The 19,551-nt window shown below is 37.6% G+C and overlaps 1 protein-coding gene across 2 annotated transcripts in view; it reads left to right on the plus strand.

Moving 5' to 3' along the window:
- Positions 1 to 19,551, plus strand: part of SPTLC3 (serine palmitoyltransferase long chain base subunit 3) — an 82,163-nt gene that overhangs the window by 17,158 nt on the left and 45,454 nt on the right. The window contains exons 2-4 of one of the 2 annotated variants that reach the window (XM_059840656.1): positions 13,878 to 14,066; positions 15,531 to 15,685; positions 16,591 to 16,739. In XM_059840656.1, the coding sequence (XP_059696639.1) occupies positions 13,878 to 14,066; positions 15,531 to 15,685; positions 16,591 to 16,739 (493 nt within the window). Of the gene's footprint in view, positions 1 to 13,874; positions 14,067 to 15,530; positions 15,686 to 16,590; positions 16,740 to 19,551 lie in introns of both variants that reach the window. The other variant, XM_059840654.1, reaches the window with a different exon arrangement.

Consider the following 19,551-nt stretch of genomic DNA (forward strand, 5'->3'; position numbering starts at 1 on the left):
ATGGACATGGCTGTTCTGAGCACTGGGCTTAGTCTGAACTGCCTCCATCCAAAAGAGGAAACCTTTCATTCACTTCTCTCTTGACCTAGAGCTCATAGAGCACTTCATGGATTAGGCTCTGGAACTGTTTTTCTGGGAGCAAAATTCATTGTTTTTCGGAGTTTTTCTAGGGCCTTGTTCTGATGCCCCCAGCTGTGCTTCCCAGGTACCAAGTTGCACTTTTTTGGGAGCTCATGCTGCCTTATCTGCATTCCCCACTGGGAGACTCTGGATTTGCCTCATCACCTCCTGGGGGGCAGCTCTGCCTGAGTTTTGTTCAAGGGCTTCCACTGTCTTCCTCCTAAGCAGAATGTAGACAAAAAAATATGGTGTAGGAAGTGCAAACAGTATTTTACTATACTTACTATCTTCCAGCAGCATTGAGAAATTTGCTTTAATCCATGAAAAGAAAGAAAAAAGAGACAATACTGTCTAGTATGAATTTGGTCCTCAGAGGGGGATATTCTTGAATTATCATGGTTGTTCTGCATGTCCTGCTTGCCATTCTTGATTTTGTATCAGCTGATGTTTTTTGCACAGGCTGATGTTATTCCATTTGTCCATAAGGGAGCTGTCAGGATGGGCACATAACATTTCTTAATTGTTACTAATTTCATATTGAGCATGAGAAGAGTGCCCAGCTTTCCCCATGGACTAGAAAAGAACACAAACTCAGGAGTTATCAGAGTATAGTAACACTGTTCCAGAATTCACTGTAAAGCATTATGTCTGAAATCTCTAAATACTTCCCTACACGAGTGTCTCCTTGGACAGATTTTGCTAGGAGTTTCTGTCATGTCAGGTAGTTTGTTGGTGTTTTTTTCCCTATTGTAGCTGAACTTTATTAATTCTTAATTAACTGATTTCTACCATGGAACATGCTACTGGGATCATTTTGCATATATGGACATTTTTCACGAGTCAGTTATATTTTCCTCTGCTGGATGGTAGGCTGTAAGTGTGTAGTTCATCTCTCAGGGGAGTTCCTGGACAAATTAAAGTGGTTGGAACAAATCTGAGACCTCTCTCCACTGCAGTTGAGAGAGAAAACTGGGACCTTTTGTCATTGCTTATTATTTGCCTCTTTGCAGAAACACATTGTAGCAGTCATTATAGAAGGGTACAACATTTCTCTTGTGCTCAGGTTTGTATTTTGGGGTTTTTTTGTTTTGTTTTGCAAATGTGAAAGGGTAGAGCTAAAACATGAAGTCTTCTGAAAAAAGTTTCTTTATCTTCTGTGTGAACTTTTACTGTTACTTGCTTTTCATGTATAAGTTTCAGCAGTAACTTCTTTCTTTCAGAAGTCAGAGATTACTTTACAAGTTCTTTTTAAATCTTTACATATTATTGAGCTTTAAAACCATGTTCCATTTACATGAGCCTTCCTTTTGGATTGTGTTGACAAGAAATCACATTGGTGTCTAGGCATCTTCTGTTGCTCTTGAAACATATCTGGTAGCTCAGGAGAGTGTGTTCTTGATCAGTGTGTTCTTTGCTTTGCCAACTATTGTTGCTGTATCTCTGTACTTCCCAAATTTGATTGATAAATTTTAATTTTAAGCAGAAAGTCTTGTACACCCATTTCCTTCTTCAGCATCTATGAATCAGAGGTTCTTTCTATCTGCTTACATTTCACCCTCTGAAAATATGTACCAGCTGTTTTTGCAGTTCTCAGTCATTTCTGTTCCATATTTCATGTCATAGTGAGCTTTAGGAATGTGAGGTAAGTAGGAAAATAGGACATGAGGCTTAAAAGAATTTGGAGATGTTATCTAGACCATTTCTGCAAATCACTTTTATCCACGGCTGGTTTTCTACTGGAATATCTGGAAGGCTCTTCTGGGGCCTCTTACCTCGTAAGATGTGTCACTGTGTTTTGGGGATTTGTTAAGTCTGACAGCACTGCTTTCTTCTTTCCTCTGATAGACAATATCAGCTTTGACTTTACATAAAATGTCCCTACTAGAGGTTAATATCCATCTTAAACACCTCCATTGCTCTAGATTCACATTTAACTGATTTCTAATATCTGATTTAGATCACTTTGGGTGATGCTTAACAGAGCACAGATTTTTGTCTTTCTTTTGCAGTTATCTTTTACATGTTTGAAGACTCCTGGGCTGCCAGTCATTAGGGTTTTCTCTTCTCTTTAAACCAGACAATTCAGATTTGTTCACTCTTTCCTCATAACTTACTTGACCAGACTTTATGCTTCTTTTCCCTCTTCTCTCCATCTGGTTCACCTGTTCTTTCTCAAAAAGCAGTGTCTGAAGTTGGATGGACATTTCAGCTGAGACCTGCATTAGTACTGCTTAGTAGCTCTAGAATGGTTTGTTCTTTTGCCCTAAACATGAGTTTTTTAAGAGATGGCTGTTTTTTCTCTAACTCCTTTTACTTTCAATGTTGCTTCCTATAGCAATCCCTGCTACTTCTGGGTGCAGTTATGCTCTCCTGAAATCTGTGATTCTGCTGTTCCATTTCCTGCTTTTCCTAAGTCCCTTGATTTCTATCATTTTATGATCAGTATAAATGAAAGCTTTGAGTTAATACCCCACTAATGTCTCCTGAAATTACTTCCAAAGTGCAGCAATTTTGTTTTGTCTTCCAATTTGACCCATGGCAGTATGGGAAGAAATAATAATGCAGGTAAGGGAAAAACTTGTGAAATGCCTGTAAGCATTTTTTTCCAGAAGCAGTGATTTCATGTTGTTACATATCCAGCATCTTCCACCACCCTGGAACATCCCAGCTTGCCTACCACATCCTTTCTTTCCAGAGGGGCAAGAGGCAGAATGTGCTGAACCTTGTTCAGACCTAAGGAGATGCTGGTTCATGGATTATTGCCATTGTGCTTGTGTAATTCACTCCAAGAATGGCTGAAGAATTAAGTTATTGCTGTCTGTCCTTCAGTTCAGGGATTTGGATTCCTTTGTGCTATCAACATCACATTTTCCTGAAGCTTTTAGAAGAGTTGATATAATAAAGGTCTAATCAGATTTGATTGAAATTGCTCTGTGAGCTCACAAGCTTTAGTAGATGGGTACTTGCAGACAGGTGACATGAGGGAGTGGACCATTGTTTTCTTTCTTTCCAGAGGGGCAAGAGGCAGAATGTGCTGAACCTTGTTCAGACCTAAGGAGATGCTGGTTCATGGGTTATTGCCATTGTGCTTGTGTAATTCACTCCAAGAATGGCTGAAGAGCCAAGTTATTGCTGTCTGTCCTTCAGTTCAGGGATTTGGATTCCTTTGTGCTATCAACATCACATTTTCCTGAAGCTTTTAGAAGAGTTGATATAATAAAGGTCTAATCAGATTTGATTGAAATTGCTCTGTGAGCTCACAAGCTTTAGTAGATGGGTACTTGCAGACAGGTGACATGAGGGAGTGGACCATTGTTTTCTTAAAAAATAAAAAGGTTAAGAATCTTCAAATGCAAAGGGTAATTTTCAACTTTTTTGCTATGCATTTGAAAAGGTGTCTTCCTTTGCTGAAACAACAAAACTTCAGTCACCCCTTTACCTCAGTAATCTGGCACATGATTTTTGTCTCTTGAACTTCTCATGTGCTTCTTTTTCCTAACCCTTGTCTTTTCAGCCAAGAACCACTGGCTCCAGGTGTTTACCTCTCATTGATCCACTGGTGAAAATCAGTACCTGGTGGGGTGAGGACTTCCCTTTTTGTCTGTATCTAGGCTGCTGTAAAATCTGAGGAGAGCATTTATTTATGGGTGTTTCTGCAAACCTGGATAGGTGCAGAAGGTTCAAATGACTGAAAGCCATCAGGTCTCATGTTCAGTGTTATTACTTAGATAATTACTGGAACAATTTACAAAGAACATTACATTGTATATTGCACTTTAAAAAAACCCCATAAATTTATTTTTAGGTTTTTTTAATTGATCTTCAAGCAATTGAAGTAAAATGAAAAATTTTTGAGCTGATTGAATTAGTCTATTTAATAACAGTTAATTAATAGAACAATTAAATAGCAATTAGGAAGTCATATAGGCCAAGATCATCTTTTCCAGTAGTACAAGGCAGAAATTGAAATTGGTGGGAAGAGGAGAGAGCCTCTTGCAGAACTGCTGTACCTGGAGACATCCAGTTGTGAGTTTCTCACAGATGTAGGTGTGAGCACTACCTAACCATAATAATTTGAAACTGCCTTTTCCTGATAGTTTTCAAACAAAAAATTAGCTCAAGCAGGATGTTACTGCTTCTGTAGATTTTTAGGTGAAAAAGAAAAAGGTAATTGGCTGTCACTGGTTAAACTATGTAACTTTTCTACATTAGGGAACAAGCTGGTGGATCTGGGTTACTCTAGACTGGGGTTCTCTGAGGACACTTTGATGATAGGTGGGTTGACAGCCTTCATCATGTTGTTAAATTAAATGGTGCAGAGATCTGATCACATGTACCAGTTGTGATGCTGGCTTTGGTGTAGGACAACTGACTTTAATTAGCCATGGTCACTGCTACCAAGTTGCCTAATGATTGGCTAAATGAGCTTTTGTCTTCTTGCTTAAAACATCTTTTATTGTGTTTGAAGGTGTCAAGCTATTAATTTTCTTGACATGTTCATAAAGTTGGGTATTGTCTTCACCTTCCTCGAAATCTTCTGTCCTACAAACCTATATGCTATGCCTTAACTGAATTTATCCTGATTCTTTTTTTACCCTAGGGCTTTCTTTTGGTGCTGAATTCTTATCCTAACTCAGAGGTGCTCCTTGTCTACACAGATGGTCATCTTCCTACTGAGTTTTTAATGCCCCTGTCTGTCAAACTAGCAGCACAAATTTGATTGCCTCTTTCTCAGCTGTTCATGAGAAATTCTGCTTTCCCTGTTGGGGATTTCTGCTATAGAATTTCTTATCTCTCTCTCCTCTCCAACTGTGCTATGTCAATATATTTGTATTTAAATATCATTTCAAAGTAGTTAACTACCTTGGAGGAGGTAGCATAAATCCAGCTAAACTGATTGCATTAACAAGATTGGCAATGACTTTCTCTTTCATCACATTTTTGAAATATGATAAGGTACACCTTGCAATCATAGGAATGTCTTGGAAGGCACACAGTTTCAGTTTAACTTGTGCATAACTCTCAGAAGCAGGAAAATAATGTGCAAGTTATCCTAATGATATGCACCTTTCAGATAAGAAGTGTGAATACATTTGTCTTCCTTTAACAAGGTTATTGTGACTTTCAGAAGTCTTTATCCAAACTGGTGCCATAATCTTAGGAATGAAGAATGGCCTGAGACTGCTTCTGAATGTTTATTTGGCATGATCCAGCATCCATGGCCACTTCCATTCTGATAGGGAGTGTGTGTTAAACTCATTATTAAATCTGTGCAAAATCCTGGCCCTGTTTGAAGCTGTTGTGCCATATAATGGGGAAAGGTCAGGGATCCAATGAGGATACATTATGCTAGTTACACCAGAAGATGAAGCATTTTCTCCACAAGGGAATTTTTTCATGAAGAGGAATCTGATAGCTCACTAAAACATCTGGTGCAAAGTCACTGTGTAGGAAATATGTAGCAGTTGGTGGATTGCATCCTGTGGATATTAACTCAGAATCCACACTGAGCAAAATCACTAGCAATCTGGTTAGCACATCTTGAGAATCTTTACACTATTACAGTCTTCATCCCAATGAACAGTTTCATATCAAAAATGTATGTGATATCCATAGGATTAATTTCTAAATGCTTCTGGAAGTAGCTTCCCATATTAGCAGATCATCACCAGTGGTGTGCAGAAACTGGCAGCGTTTGGAGTGATACCCTTCATCATCATCATCATGTTTGTTTGTGTATTTTTAAAGCCAAAGCCATAGGATAGGATGATCAGGAAATATTCTGATGCAGCTAAGCAGTGTGAATCCTGTAACTTACCCTAAGCTTTGGAAATCTTAGCAAACACTGCAGCTTGACACCACAAACTAAATGGGGATTGCTGTAACCCAGGTGTTTCATCCACTTCTCCCTGATTCCACAAGCCTGGCTTTCTGCTCTGTAATTGCTGTAAGGTTAGGAAACACCTTTTAGTGTCTGTAAGTATCTCTCTAGGTAGTGATCTTCATTGTTTTGTCTCTAACAATTTAAAATTATTAAGCTCCATCTTTGCCCTCATGCCTTCCTATTTACACTGAGTCACTCTGAAGTTTCTGGGAGTAATAGGAGAATAACAGCTGCATAAGACAATCAGGTTACTTTTTCTTTCTAGTGTTTCTTACTATTGCTTGAAATGTACAAATGTAAAGCCATTGGGAACAGAGTTTGCTGTGCAGATTTTTTTATCCCCCATGTACTGTTTGATGTAAGTGCCTTAGTTATTTGCTATTGGGTAGTAGCTGTTCTGGTTTACATTGAATTTATGAACCTTGAAGTTCAGAACAGTGTTTTCTGTGATTTTTCTCCCCTTCATCAGATTGCATTTTCATGGTTTGCAACTGGGTTTTGTCCTGAGTCTGTGTGCATCAGCTTCTGTGCTATGAAGAGTTACAGGTGGCTTTTCTTTTGACAAGCACTGTGGCCATTCTGCAATGTGCAGTTCTGCCTGCTGGACTAAATTCATGCAAGATGAAAACACCTGCTGATGGTCTCTGTAGGTTTTGCAAAAATTGCACACAGAAGGCAGTTTCTTAATAGGTGAAATTAAACATTCATTGATGCTGGAGTGCACGTTGCTTGTAACATGTACAGTGGTATAATTTCTGATAGATAGGACACTAGATTAATATAAATATCTTAATAAAATCTTACAAAACTAAGATAAAACATGTACTTTCTGAGTTCATATTTCTTCTTGTTTGGAGCCCTTGCCACTGTTGAATATTCTTCCTGAATATTATTTATGAGAAAGTGTTCTGCATCCTCCCAACCTCCTATATTGCAATCAAAAGTTTCATTTTAGCATCAGAGTAAAGTGTTACCCCGAAAATTATACAGTAGGGGTATTTTTTTCCTCATTACATAACAGAATTTCACTATATATTCTAATGTGTTTGTCATTCACATCTGTGTTTTCATAGTAATAATGTCATAATCAGCATTGCAAGACTCATGTATTTGATGCTGAAAGAATTGCTGCAAGATTATTATGCTGTAGTTTAATTTGTGTTCAGCTGAAAAGATTAGGCCAGTCTGGAAGGTGAAGATCCTGTCTTTTCATACCTTTGTGGTGTTTGCCTCTAGTGTGCTGTCTTGAAGAGAGGCTGCAAGTTTTTAGTCAGCAATTAGATGACAGTTTATTAAGAAATGAAAAGCCATTTCCTGATGCTTGTGAAAAGTGTGGTGAAGACCCAGCCTTCAAACAAACCTCAAACAGCAGAACAAGCAGCATTTGATACTGTTTACAGGAAGTGAACTTCTTAGAGTTTCTGAATTGTTAAATCCTAAATCTCTGCAAGTTCAAGAGTACATGATTTCCTAAGTTATTTTAAGGGTGTCCTTTATTTCCTAAACCTTCTGGAGTGTCTTGGAGATTTTACTCCTAGTCTTTATTGACTGTATTACTACCAGGTGTCTATTTTTTCTGTAAACTTCAGTAGAAATCAATCATCAGTCTAAACAAGGATTCTGCAGGCACACTGATAACAACCAAAGCTTTTTTGGCTTGGTTGCTACTTGTAGTTTGTGTTGTAGCCACTTTCTTGTGGCTTTGTCACATTGCAAAGCATTTGTCACATTCATTTTAGCATTTATAAGTTAGTTTCTAAGTTATAGGTTAGAAACTTGTAAGTTTCACAACTATTTTTAATTTAAGTCTTGTCTTTATAGTTCAGTAATCTATGAATTCCCTGTGTAGCTGTTTATGGTTTAGAAACTTGAGCCTGTGAGATCTGAAATGTGTTCTTATGGAAAAGAAATCACTCTTGAAGTAAAGGATATCACTGCCACTAAGTGGGCAGATTTATGAAGTAATCCAAATTTGTGTCAGTAGTTTATTCATTACAGGGAACTTCTGCTTTCATAATTTCAATTTCCCTTTTTTTTCTCCTGGGAACTGCACACAATCACCCAGATTCCTCCAGTGTCTAATGGATTCCTAAGTGATTTTGGGAAAATGTAGTAATTATGACTGTCAACATGGTGAGTTTGCACAGAACCTGACAGTTTTATTCTTTGGGACCCAGCTGTCTGGTGACAATGATCTATAGGAGACAGAATTGCATACCAGACCTTTAAAGTTGTGACTATCCAGTGGCAAGTGCTGAGTGGGATTCAGCTGGATTGGGCCCTTCCCTTGGCTGAAATGGAATCCTGTAGTGCTCCAGAAGATTACAGGCCTCTGTAGATCCTGTCACTCATTTATGTCATCATTTGTGTAGATATTTAAATTCTTCCCCACGTGGCTGTCTCACACATCCTAGGACATCTAAAATCATCTACATTTAGGGTCCTGTCCCAGATGCTCTTCAAATGCTGGGGAGGAAACATCTATTTAGAACCAAACTGCCTACAAGAAATCAGATATTGCATTCCAATTATGTCTATTCTCCCCTGGATTTTTTGCTGTAGGAGCACACTGTCCTAATTTGCTAAAGATTTCACTGTCATCTTGTAGGTCTGTCAGATATTGAGCAAACACAGCTGTCATTTGGTTCACAGTTTTCAACACCTCTCTCTTCATATGCATATCTGTATGGGAAGCATTGTGGAGATCAGTCAGCTTGCATTTTTTAATAGATTGTATAAGAAAACTTGATAAAATCTGATCCAGAAGCATACATAAAGTTACATCCATGTCTGGATCAGATTTTATTCCTGGCTGGGAACTTTTATTTAAAGGTAAAGACTTCATTGTTCTCCCAGTAGTTTTATTTCAAGGATATACCTATCTGCACCTACTGCTGCTATATTGGAAATGGACATAATAGCAGGAGAATATTTAATTGGAGCTTGTTGTCTCTGTAAAAGAGATTTGTATGAAAACATGGGGTTTGGGGGCTCAGTTTCCTTGATACAGCTCCACTCACCCAGCACACATGGTTACCTCTTTGCTGGGGAGTTACTCACAGCCAGCACACAGGTTTGGTACTGTGGCACTCTGTGCTGTTCAATTCTTCATTCTCCCTTGGTGCAAATTTGGCTCATGCCAATCAGCACAATTCCAAGGGCTGCAGGACCTAAATGCAATGAAAAATTATCTCCTAATTTTAACAGTAGTGTGAACAAATATTTAAATATTATTCATGCTATTGCATAGCTATCATTTTTTTGCTAATATAAGAAGAAAATATATTTTGTAACCATTGCTTGTAAAGGTGTTGCCAGAAGTGTGTTTAATAGACTTCAAGATGAGTTTACATTGTTATCAGAGCAAACTACCTCAACTAAAAATGAAAATTTAAGTGTGTCCCTTATATTCAGTATTTTATACTGATGTCCTTTCTAATAGCACTCTGAGATTTGCTTTCAGAGTTGATTTCTCCATTTGAAAAACTGAAGGCATTTTGGAAGGGGTTCTTCATTAGGGGAGAGTTTTGAAATACTACAGCTAATGGGAATGTGGGAATCTAAGAGATATTGTACTTAAAGCTGACTTTGCTGCATTGCCATCACTCCTGTGGACTTTCTTGGCATCAAAATCTTGCTACAAGGAATTCTCTTGCTGCAGTATCTCTCTGGAAACCAGCTAAGCAAAGGATCAACACACAAAAGTTGCATATCCTGATTGCACTTTTGGTTTCCAAGAAGCTGATGAAATCCTAGACTTGTAAAACTCCTTGGTACAAAATCCATTCTCTTTGAATTTCACCCATTGCCTTTCTGTGTTGAGTGTCTTTATGCTGCACCAGTAGGTTCCCTGCATTTGTGCTTGGAAGGTAAATGTACTCTGTGGCAGGCCACTGAGGAACTATTTTGATTTGAGATGCCAGCAGAATTTTTTTAAAAGCCAGTAAATTGTGGATTAACATACCACAAGAGGTATTTACTCCAGATTTTTAATGGAAGCCAAAGATGAAGTTGCTGAGTAACTCTGGGCTGCTGTTTATGTTGCCCTTTTTGCCAGAGAAATTAGGGGTTACAAGTAAACAATTTTTGAAAAGCTAATGAGGGAAATGCAGGGAATGGAGTCCCCCAGGGGTCACTCTTTGCACATGTGCTCTCATATCTTCATCAGTGGTGTGAAAAAAGGGGTGAGGAGAAATAGATGACAATATGTGTTGACAGTACAGAATTTTTCAGGTTGCTGAAAAATTAGGTCTGAACAAGAAACACTGCAGAAGTTTCATGTTGGTAGTGTGAATCATACTGAAAAAAGATCAGAAAAAAATTGCAGGTCTCTAAATAAAAAACAAATTAATTGGAAGGGAAAGTGGTCCCAAGAATGCACAAAGAGCAGTGTTCTATAAATTTGGTCTTTTTGCAACTGAGGAAGGATATATGTAATCATAAGAGGTGAAACTGTAAACTGTGGCAAGGAGGCAAATAGAATGTTAACAAGCAATGAAACAAGCAAATACAATGTTAACAAGCAATAGAATGTTAACATGCTTTGTCTTCTTTTCTGTTGCTTTAAAAAGCAACAGAAAAGAAGACAAAGCATCATCTGCAGATGTATAAATCCCTACTGTGCCCTCAATTGGGGTGTGCAATTTAATTCGCATCCTCCGCATCTCAAAAAGGTTTTATTGATTTTTGCAGAGTGAAGAGAAAGGTGAAAATGAAAATATAGAATTTTTTAATTTCTTTTTTGGAGTTTCAGTCCTTGTAAGGACACAGAGACTGGACTAGAATTATGTAGAGTAAGATTCTCCTAGGTTGGGAAGAGACAAAAGGAGAGGCAGAATTTATTTAGGCATAGAAAATTATGAGTTGTGTAATTGACTGATAGGACAGCACAGCAGTCAAAGTAATTTCATTATAAAAAAAAGAAACTCATTTTTACAGATAAAATGAATTATCAAAAGTCACAATTTATTTCCCCAACATTTTTAGGTTCAAAAATGATGAACACATTCATAGTTATCCCCTGATGACTGTAACAAGGTGATAAGACAGTCTTAGAGTCATAAAATCTCAAAGCCACCAATTACTAAAGTTGGAAGGATATATCTGTTTTTTAGAATCTTTGCCCAACCAATTGCTACAGTTTAAGGTATAGAGTAGAAAATGTGCTGTCTCCTGCAGGTGTTATTACAGGTAATAAGCTATAATTCAGCAGAGCATCTGCTGTGTAATGGTGTAACTAATGATCTCTGAATCGTTTCAGGCATTTGTAGGAAATCTGCTGTATTTGATTTCAGTTGGATTACATCAGTGGAATTACATCTCCCTTCACTGTATAGCTGCTATCTAAAGCACAGTCTACAAATCCACCTCCTTCTTCTGAGATAAAACTGTATGATAACATAGAAAAGGTCATCAGTGCAAAATGACAGCTATTCCTTCACTGACCAATTCAGCCAATTTAGACTGGCTGAAATTGAACATCTGCATGATGTTCAGTCAGTCACTTATATATCCCATGCTTGGATCAGAAATGCTGCACAAAAACATCCCCACTACCACTCTCCCACTCTCCAGAAGAAGCAAATCCACTTGTTTTGATTATTGTTTCTCCAGACTCTCTCTTTACTTATTTGTGGGACTCTAGGGCTGGTTTAAATACTCTTTGTTTTTCTCACTTTATTTGTAGACAAGGAGTCACTGTGTCTTTTGAATTTGTTCTCCCAGCCTTGTACCAACTGTTCAAAGACTCTTGGGTTTTGTCCTTCATAGCCTGGAGAATGTGGGACACATCTGGCTGCACATTCTTCATACTTCACTTCTATCTATGCTCGTTCCTCCCAGCCATTTGTGTTAAGGACAGTGACAATGGTTACCTGGTTAAATGCTGTGTCACACTGACTGCATCAAATGGCACCTGCTGAAATCAGAGTTCCACAACAGCAGAGTTTTGTTGTGGAAGAAGGATGTTACAGTGCAGAAGTCTGATAGGAGTTTTCCTGTTCCTTCACCAATAAGGTTTACAACAATAAAGTGTTTCTTAATAAAATCAATGAACAGAAACATCATAACTCTCTCCTCTGGGCTCAGGTGCATTATCACATCATCATAGCTTCATGCCAATTGATGCAAGAAGATCAAACTACAATGCCACTTGAATTTCCACTGATGACCATAAACATGCTCTTAGCCCATGGCAAATGTAAAGTAATAGGACTGAGCTTAATCCTTTCTGAAATACTTGCTTTATCTCATCACTAGGTGCACACAGCTGTTGTGACTCATGTGAAATTTGACTTCACCATGTATTCAACTCATACTCATAAAATGTTTTTCATGGTAAATAGGTTGCCCTAAAAGAGCAATTAGCTTGAGGTAGGAGTGCATGTGTGTTTCTTCAAAGGTGTTCCCTCACATGGTGAGAGCCAGTCCTGCATTCCTTCTCCCTTGCAGGGCAGTAAGTGTTTCCAAAGTCTAAATATGTTTCTGTTCAGCCCAACCAGCATTTTTTTTCTTTTTTTGGGTTTCCTTAAGAGCCTTTCTATTTTCTCTTGTGCCCAACAATGCTTTTCCTTTTTTTTCTTTTTTTAATTTCTTTTTCTCCCCCAAAACCATTGGGGAATCCAGTGATTGGACAAGCAAGTTACAACAGAAATCTAAATCCTGTGAGGATAAAGACATTTTAATGCAATATGAAGACCAATAATATTCTGTCCTTACAAATATAGTGAATTGGCAATTGTTCTTAATATGAATATTCTATTTCAGCTTGCTACATTACATAACTAGGTAATCTACATTTTTAGTTCATCCTTCCCACAGGCAGAAATGCATTAATGGTATTTCTTCATATGCTGGCAGTTTTATTTTTTAGTATGTCAAAACATATGTCTTGGGTATTTGTTTGGTTGGTTTGGGCTCTTTTTAACAGGGCACTGTTTTTTTCTGGATTGTGTTTTATTAATTTTGAATTAGCAGTTTGGCTGTTACTCGACAGTATCTGTAAAGGCTATCATTTTTTACAGAAATAAGGGAGTTACCACTCTTCCAAAGAATAGTCTGATGAGCCTATTGAATTTGGCAACTGAAAAACCCACCTTCTTTAATTTGAAAATTGAAATCTCAATATATTTTATTGCCAAAATATTTTGTCCACACACTGTTGTAAATTTCTAGAATTTGCTCACAATGGGATCACTGATTCCAAGAAGCAAGGCTGTCTGTGTGTCTTCTTAGTTTTTTTCTTTACTTTTCCTCTTCACTATTTTGTCTTAAGTAGCCTTAGAATTAGGGGAGAAGTTACTGAAAATATGATTAAAAGCATTTGTGAAATCAGAACAGAAAGAGAAGGCAGGGATCATAAGAGCTTTGGATTCTTTCTCAGGTCTGCAGAGCATTGTGGTAAAGCTGCCCTGTTTTAGGCAGGATTTGTTTTATATAGGTTAGTTGCTGCAATGGGTTGCTTACACAAGACTTCCAGAAGCAGTCAGGGATAGTGTAGGTGAGCTTTTAATGCTGCCCTTCCCTTTTTATAGCTCTGTCTTGCAAGACAGAGTATTGTGATTTCCATTTAATCACCTTTGAAATAATTGTCCAATTGCACAACAATACATAGCCAATCTTTCATAAGTTTCATCTGTTTCAAAATAGACAAGGGAGTGGTGTTGAAGACATCTGCAGACATGAGAGGAGGGAAAATGGAAGATACTTGTAGTGGTCAGTAGCAACTGCAGTGTTAAAGGTCCTCTTCTTCAGCTGATATATAGTGTGAGGTCTAAATGTCTCTCCTGATTAGAGAAAAAGATTTGCCCCGAGGTCCAAGCTTTGATGAGATTAAATGTATTAATCAGAAATTTCTGTTCTGTTTTTTCAGAAGAATGGAGTGTCAAATGGAACCCTCTACAAAAAAACATTTATTGAGCACTTTGAACAGGCACCAATGTATGTTGCAGTTTTCACTTTCGTGGGCTTTGCAGTGGGAACAATATTTGGCTACCTGCGAGATTTTATGAGAGCCTGGGGACTAGAAAAACGTAACATTGCTGCGGAGAGAGAACAACAAAAAGTATGTATGAAAATGTCATTCTGTGTCCACAGCTGAGTTTTCCTCTGGTTGCAAGTGATTTACAGCAACCTGTGGGAGTAACAAGGCTGACAACTTTCATTTTACAGAACGTTGCACAGGGGTGAGAGGAGTGACACACCCTGCCAGTGGAGTTGTATGCATGTGCATGATTATGTACCTACATTGATGTAAAATCATCATTTTTACCCAGGGACATGTTCACCTCATTCTAAGAGTGCCATAATACTCTCAGCAAAACAGAATCTCAGTATATTAGGTCAATCCACAGAAAAAGAAAATTCATAAATGCCTTATTGTTGAATATATCATCTCTCCAAATCTTTTCAACCCCAATTTTCCTTTGTCTCATCTGGCTATCTTGTGCTGTCTTTCACAGTGAGGAAGTTCTAATTTTATTATAATTGAATTCTTGTAACTCCCAAAATTTTTTCATCCCATATAGTTCCAAGTGAAATTGGCACCTTAGCAAGATCAACTGCCTTCTGACTTTGTTTACAATTTTTGGTTCCTCCTTCTCTGTGCAGTTTGAGTCATCATTTATGGTAATATCTGGCATAATGATGGAAAAACATGAAGAGTTTTACTGTTTCTCTTGCAAATAAAACTCCTGAAATTGTTTCCTGTTTCAGATTTTCAAAGATGCATGCATAACTTAATGAATATCACTTTCCATTCACTTCATGATCTGGCCATTTGTTAATTCCACTTGTGCCAGTTAAATTATTTGTCCTTCACTATGGATTACATGTTTATTTAATTTTCCCTCATATGTTAACTGCACACCATGTTACTTTATCAGTTTATTGTATGCAGTGCCCAGCATGGATACATTGCTGTTTCATATAAAGCTTTGTTTAAATTTAATTTACAAGTAAAATCTATGGATATTCATTAGTTCTCAACCAAAAAAATTTTCTTGAGTGGATGTTTGCATCTCCACCCTAGGCCCAAATCATATATATTGGACTAGCTTTTGTCTAATGTATCCAGCATTTCATGAAATGTAGTGAGTTGTTTATCCTACTTTTGTGCAATCTGCTCCACACATAGAAAAATGCTCAATTTGAAGCAATTGGTTTCTTCAAGTGAAAGAATGTTGATTTTTTTTTTCCATTTCCAACTTTCAGGATATATAGGGAGAGTTAGACCAACTTGTTTACCATTTAAAAAAAAAACGAACCTGACCAAAAAAAAGCCAAAAATCCCCCAATCTTTGAACAGAAATGAAATACTCTACCCTCTAAGAAATACAACATTGTGTTTTAAAAGGATTATAGTAAGTATACAGTATTGCTCTTTGGAGTTGTAAATGACACGGCACCATGTGGCTGCTGTGGCTCTCTGTTTATTGATGAATCAGTTTTCCCTTGTTAATAGGAATGACTTGGGTACAGAAGGAGATATTTTCACAGCAACATAACCCTGTGCATGTTTTCAAACCAGGATTTTGTGCCACTTTATCAAGATTTTGAGAACTTTTACACCAGGAACCTCTATTTGAGAATACGGGACAACTGGAACCGTCCCATTTGCAGCGTCCCTGGGCCACAGTTTGACCTCATGGAACGTGTTACAGATGATTACAACTGGACATTTAGGTGAGTCTTCTTACACTCTGCTGCTCTCAGCCTCATGAGCATACTCCTGACACCTCTGCAAAGCACAGAAAGTTGTGTCCAGATCCTTGTCTAATATCCACCAGCATGTTTCTTTCAGCAGTCAGCACCGTGCTGACAATCTGACCCTTTTCTTCTGAGTATTTGTTTGGAAATGCAGTATAGATTTCCAACTCAGTTGCAGATGGGTTTGGCTGTGTTAGCAGAAGACTACTCACACACCATTTATAACAGACCTTGACTCTGAATATTACAACAAAATTTGTTTTATCCCTTGGTTAGGTTTTATATCATAATTTTTTGCTCTGCATGAATGTGGCTTCTTGCCTTCACCGTGAGTCTTTGGCAGTGGGTTTTAAGCAGATTGCAGCTTGAAGGTTTTGGTGTATTGCAGCTGAATTACACAGCTATGGGAATTCACAGCACATGTGTAGGTTGGCTATATTTGAGCTTATTGAGAATGTATCATATATGTGTTTCCCCTATTTTCATCAAGTTTAAGTTCTGTGGGTGTATGAGAACACTGGTGACTTAATGGAAGCACTTGACAATTTGCTTGAAAAATTAATGTCTGGAAGTTGTTTCTTAAATAAAGTCGTAGGTTTGTTTGTTTATTTAACTCCATAAAAGCAGCCAGTGATCCCACACCAGTATATTGCCATCTACAGTGTGACTTCTAGAAGGCACTGACCATGAAGAAGTGCTTAGTTAGGAAAAGAGGAAAGCTAGAAAAAAATTTGAGCTGTTAGAGTATGAGGATTGTAAATTTGCAAGTAGGAATTGGACACTGCAGCAAAATTTGGTGGGAAAATTTTGGGATTTTTTTTCTTTTCATTTGGGATTGGAAGGAAAATTGCACTGTTGTTCAAAATTTGCTTTTATTACAGGTTTACAGGGAGGACTATCAAGAATGTAATCAATATGGGTTCTTATAACTACCTCGGCTTTGCAGAAACAGATGTTAATGCTTTGAAAACTGTGACCATAGAGTTAGAAAAATATGGGACAGGAGTCTGCAGTACCAGGCAAGAGATGGGTGAGTAAACAGAGAGATGGCCACCAAAGGTCCTGTAACTATACTCTTCTTCTCACAGATATCTTAGAAAAATTGGATACAGAGAATTTTAATCACATCAGCAATTGCCTGTTTCACAATTAAAAGAAATGCTGCATTTTACTTGTTCTCACATGAGGGTTTTTTTCAAAAGGAAAACTAACACTGATTTTTGGCAAAGCTAAACCAAATGTGTCATCTACTGGCCTGGGATTTTTAATGATGGAAACACACACACATTGAGATTTCAACAATTTTTCTGGGGCAAATTTAACTGCATCACAGATTTATATCAGTTACCACACACAGAGGTTTCAGATTGATGTATAGTAAAATGATCTTTTGCATTACATTTTTATTCCCATTTTCTAAGAATGTATTGGAATGTTTTATGAGATACTACTGGCACAAACCAGAAATTTCTAGTTTGCCATTAGCAAATAAATTCAGGAAGGCTCCATCTGGTATTTTTGGTTTTATCTGATTGTCTGCTTTGTTGGTTTGTAGGCTGCATGCAGTGTTACCTTCAACACAAAGCCTTGCATTCCTTATGGTACAATCATCTTACATTAAAAAAAAAAAAAAAGAAAGGCTTCCCAGAATGGAGAAGTCTATAAAAAATTTCTTTTTTCTAACCCAGCAACCTAAAAAAAAAAAAAAAATCACATTTTTATCTTCAATGTAAACTATATTCTTCTATAAATCTTACAGGAAAAAATACTGTATTTAATTTAGTTTTTTTATTTAAAGTCTCTATTTCAGAAGAAAAAGTAATGCAAACTTTGTGATCTGCTTCTTATCTTGTCATTGTGGTTTGACTTGCCAATAATAATTATGTCAGTGATACCACTCAGAGAGGGTTTACAGATTGACCCTACTTTCCTTTTGTAGGTGACCCATCTGGTGACTGCAATATATTATTATTTAACCTGAATTGCATGCTTGAAAGTGATTACCATTGCTAGTCCTTTGAGGTATTGAAGGAAGCTTTCTCTCTTTTTCTCCCAGATTCCATTTTGTCTAAGAACATTTTGAGTTGTTTTCAGGACATCTGAGATTATGGCTGGTGTTCTTTATTCTGTAGCTTTTGCTGAAGTTTTTTACTGGAAGATTTATTCTTAAAAACAAACAAAAACCAAAACAAAACAAAAAGAAAAAAAAAAAAACCAAAAAAACCACCAACTCAACTTATTAAAAGATGATTCTGTGTTCAAATACTAAAAATCTAAGTAACTTCATCCCATCTATCTGAGAGCTGATGTATAGAGATTTCTAGGATATTCTCTTCATCTGAACTCCTCCACTGTACTCAAAATTGTCTTGACTGATTGAGCAAGGGTTTAGATTCATTCTAATTGCCTTCACAACAGTGCATGAACTGCATCAAGACTGTTCACAATGCAAGAATGGGCTGCAGATAAAGAGCATCCTAAAAGCCTCGTGAGTCTCAGTCTTTTGGAAGTGGATTTTGGAGAGCAGCTTGGACAAAGGAAGGCAGGGTGTTTAGGCTTGGCTTAGCTGTGTAACTGAGCAGTCACAGCAGTTTATCCTGGGCAGGTAACAGAGGGGCTGTGTTTGTGTGCTCCATGGAGAGAGGTGGCTCCACAGGGCAGGGCTGAGCAGTGCCTCCTTTGCAGGTGCTGGCTCTTTGGAACCTGTCTGCCACCAAGATCTGTATTAACAACCTAAGGAAAACAGCCTCTTAGCCATAGTGGATACCCTCTTTCCTTGTTCCTTTATGTTCTTGTGCTCCATTCTCATCACAGTAGAACAGAAAAATTCTGAGTTAGATATATCAAAGAGAGAGACAGGGAAGGGTCTGAGTGAAACATCTTACTTTTATAAATTATCATTTCTCATCTTCATCTTAGATAAAAGGAACAGGATGAGTTTGTTTCTGGGCAAATCACATTTCAAAACTTCTGTTGTTATTGTGTGTGGAGCTGAAGTGTTTTGAAGTAGAAGTGCAGTGAGCTGCAAGAGCCAAGGCTGTAAATTGCCTGTAGGGTTCTAATCCAAAAGAGCACTTGAATGTATTTATATTTTCAAGCTAATTCACTTTGGAAGTACTGTTCTGCTTGTGTGCATTTAAGTGTCTGGCATGTCTGAGTTTTACCAAGATCTCTCTCTAAGCAGTGGTAGCTCTCTTTCTGAGAAACCATTCCACTACTTTCAGAGGATTTCAGATAGAGGGTAAAACAAAGAGGACACAAATGGAAGTAATGTGAGTGATGTTTGAAAGAATACATGATGGTAAAACTGTCCTTTATGGTCTTCTGCCTACACTTCTCCTCTTAAAACTATGGAGGCTGTGGAGAGGGCATACAATGCTATCACATGAGAATGCTGTTGCAGGTAGTTTCCTCTTAGAACAGGGTTAAAACTGATGAAAACACTGGCAGACCCTCCTAGACTTATCCCCCATAAAAAGATTTAAGGCTTTTCAATCCATTTTTAAATCCATGCTCTTCTCAATTATAATAATAATAAGTTACTTTCTTATTATAATGGTGTCATTTCAGACACGTTTCTGAGGGTTTTATGGGACTTTCAATGTGAAATAAAAATACTTTCTTTTTTTTTAAGACCAAGCTAGCTATTAGCCCTCAGGAGCAAGATTTTGAAGTTATGAGTGGTACATCCATGGAAGAATTAACTTGCTGTTCCACAATCAGAAAGCAAAACACTAGAAATTACTAGCAAGTACACAGAAAGCCAACCATAGAGCCTCAGTACACTACTGCATCGAGCTGCTGTTTGTTGTTGTCTTGAGTACTCTGTGCAGGTCTGGTCA

The sequence above is a fragment of the Haemorhous mexicanus genome, chromosome 3, assembly GCF_027477595.1.
Source record: "Haemorhous mexicanus isolate bHaeMex1 chromosome 3, bHaeMex1.pri, whole genome shotgun sequence".
NCBI lineage: Eukaryota > Metazoa > Chordata > Aves > Passeriformes > Fringillidae > Haemorhous > Haemorhous mexicanus.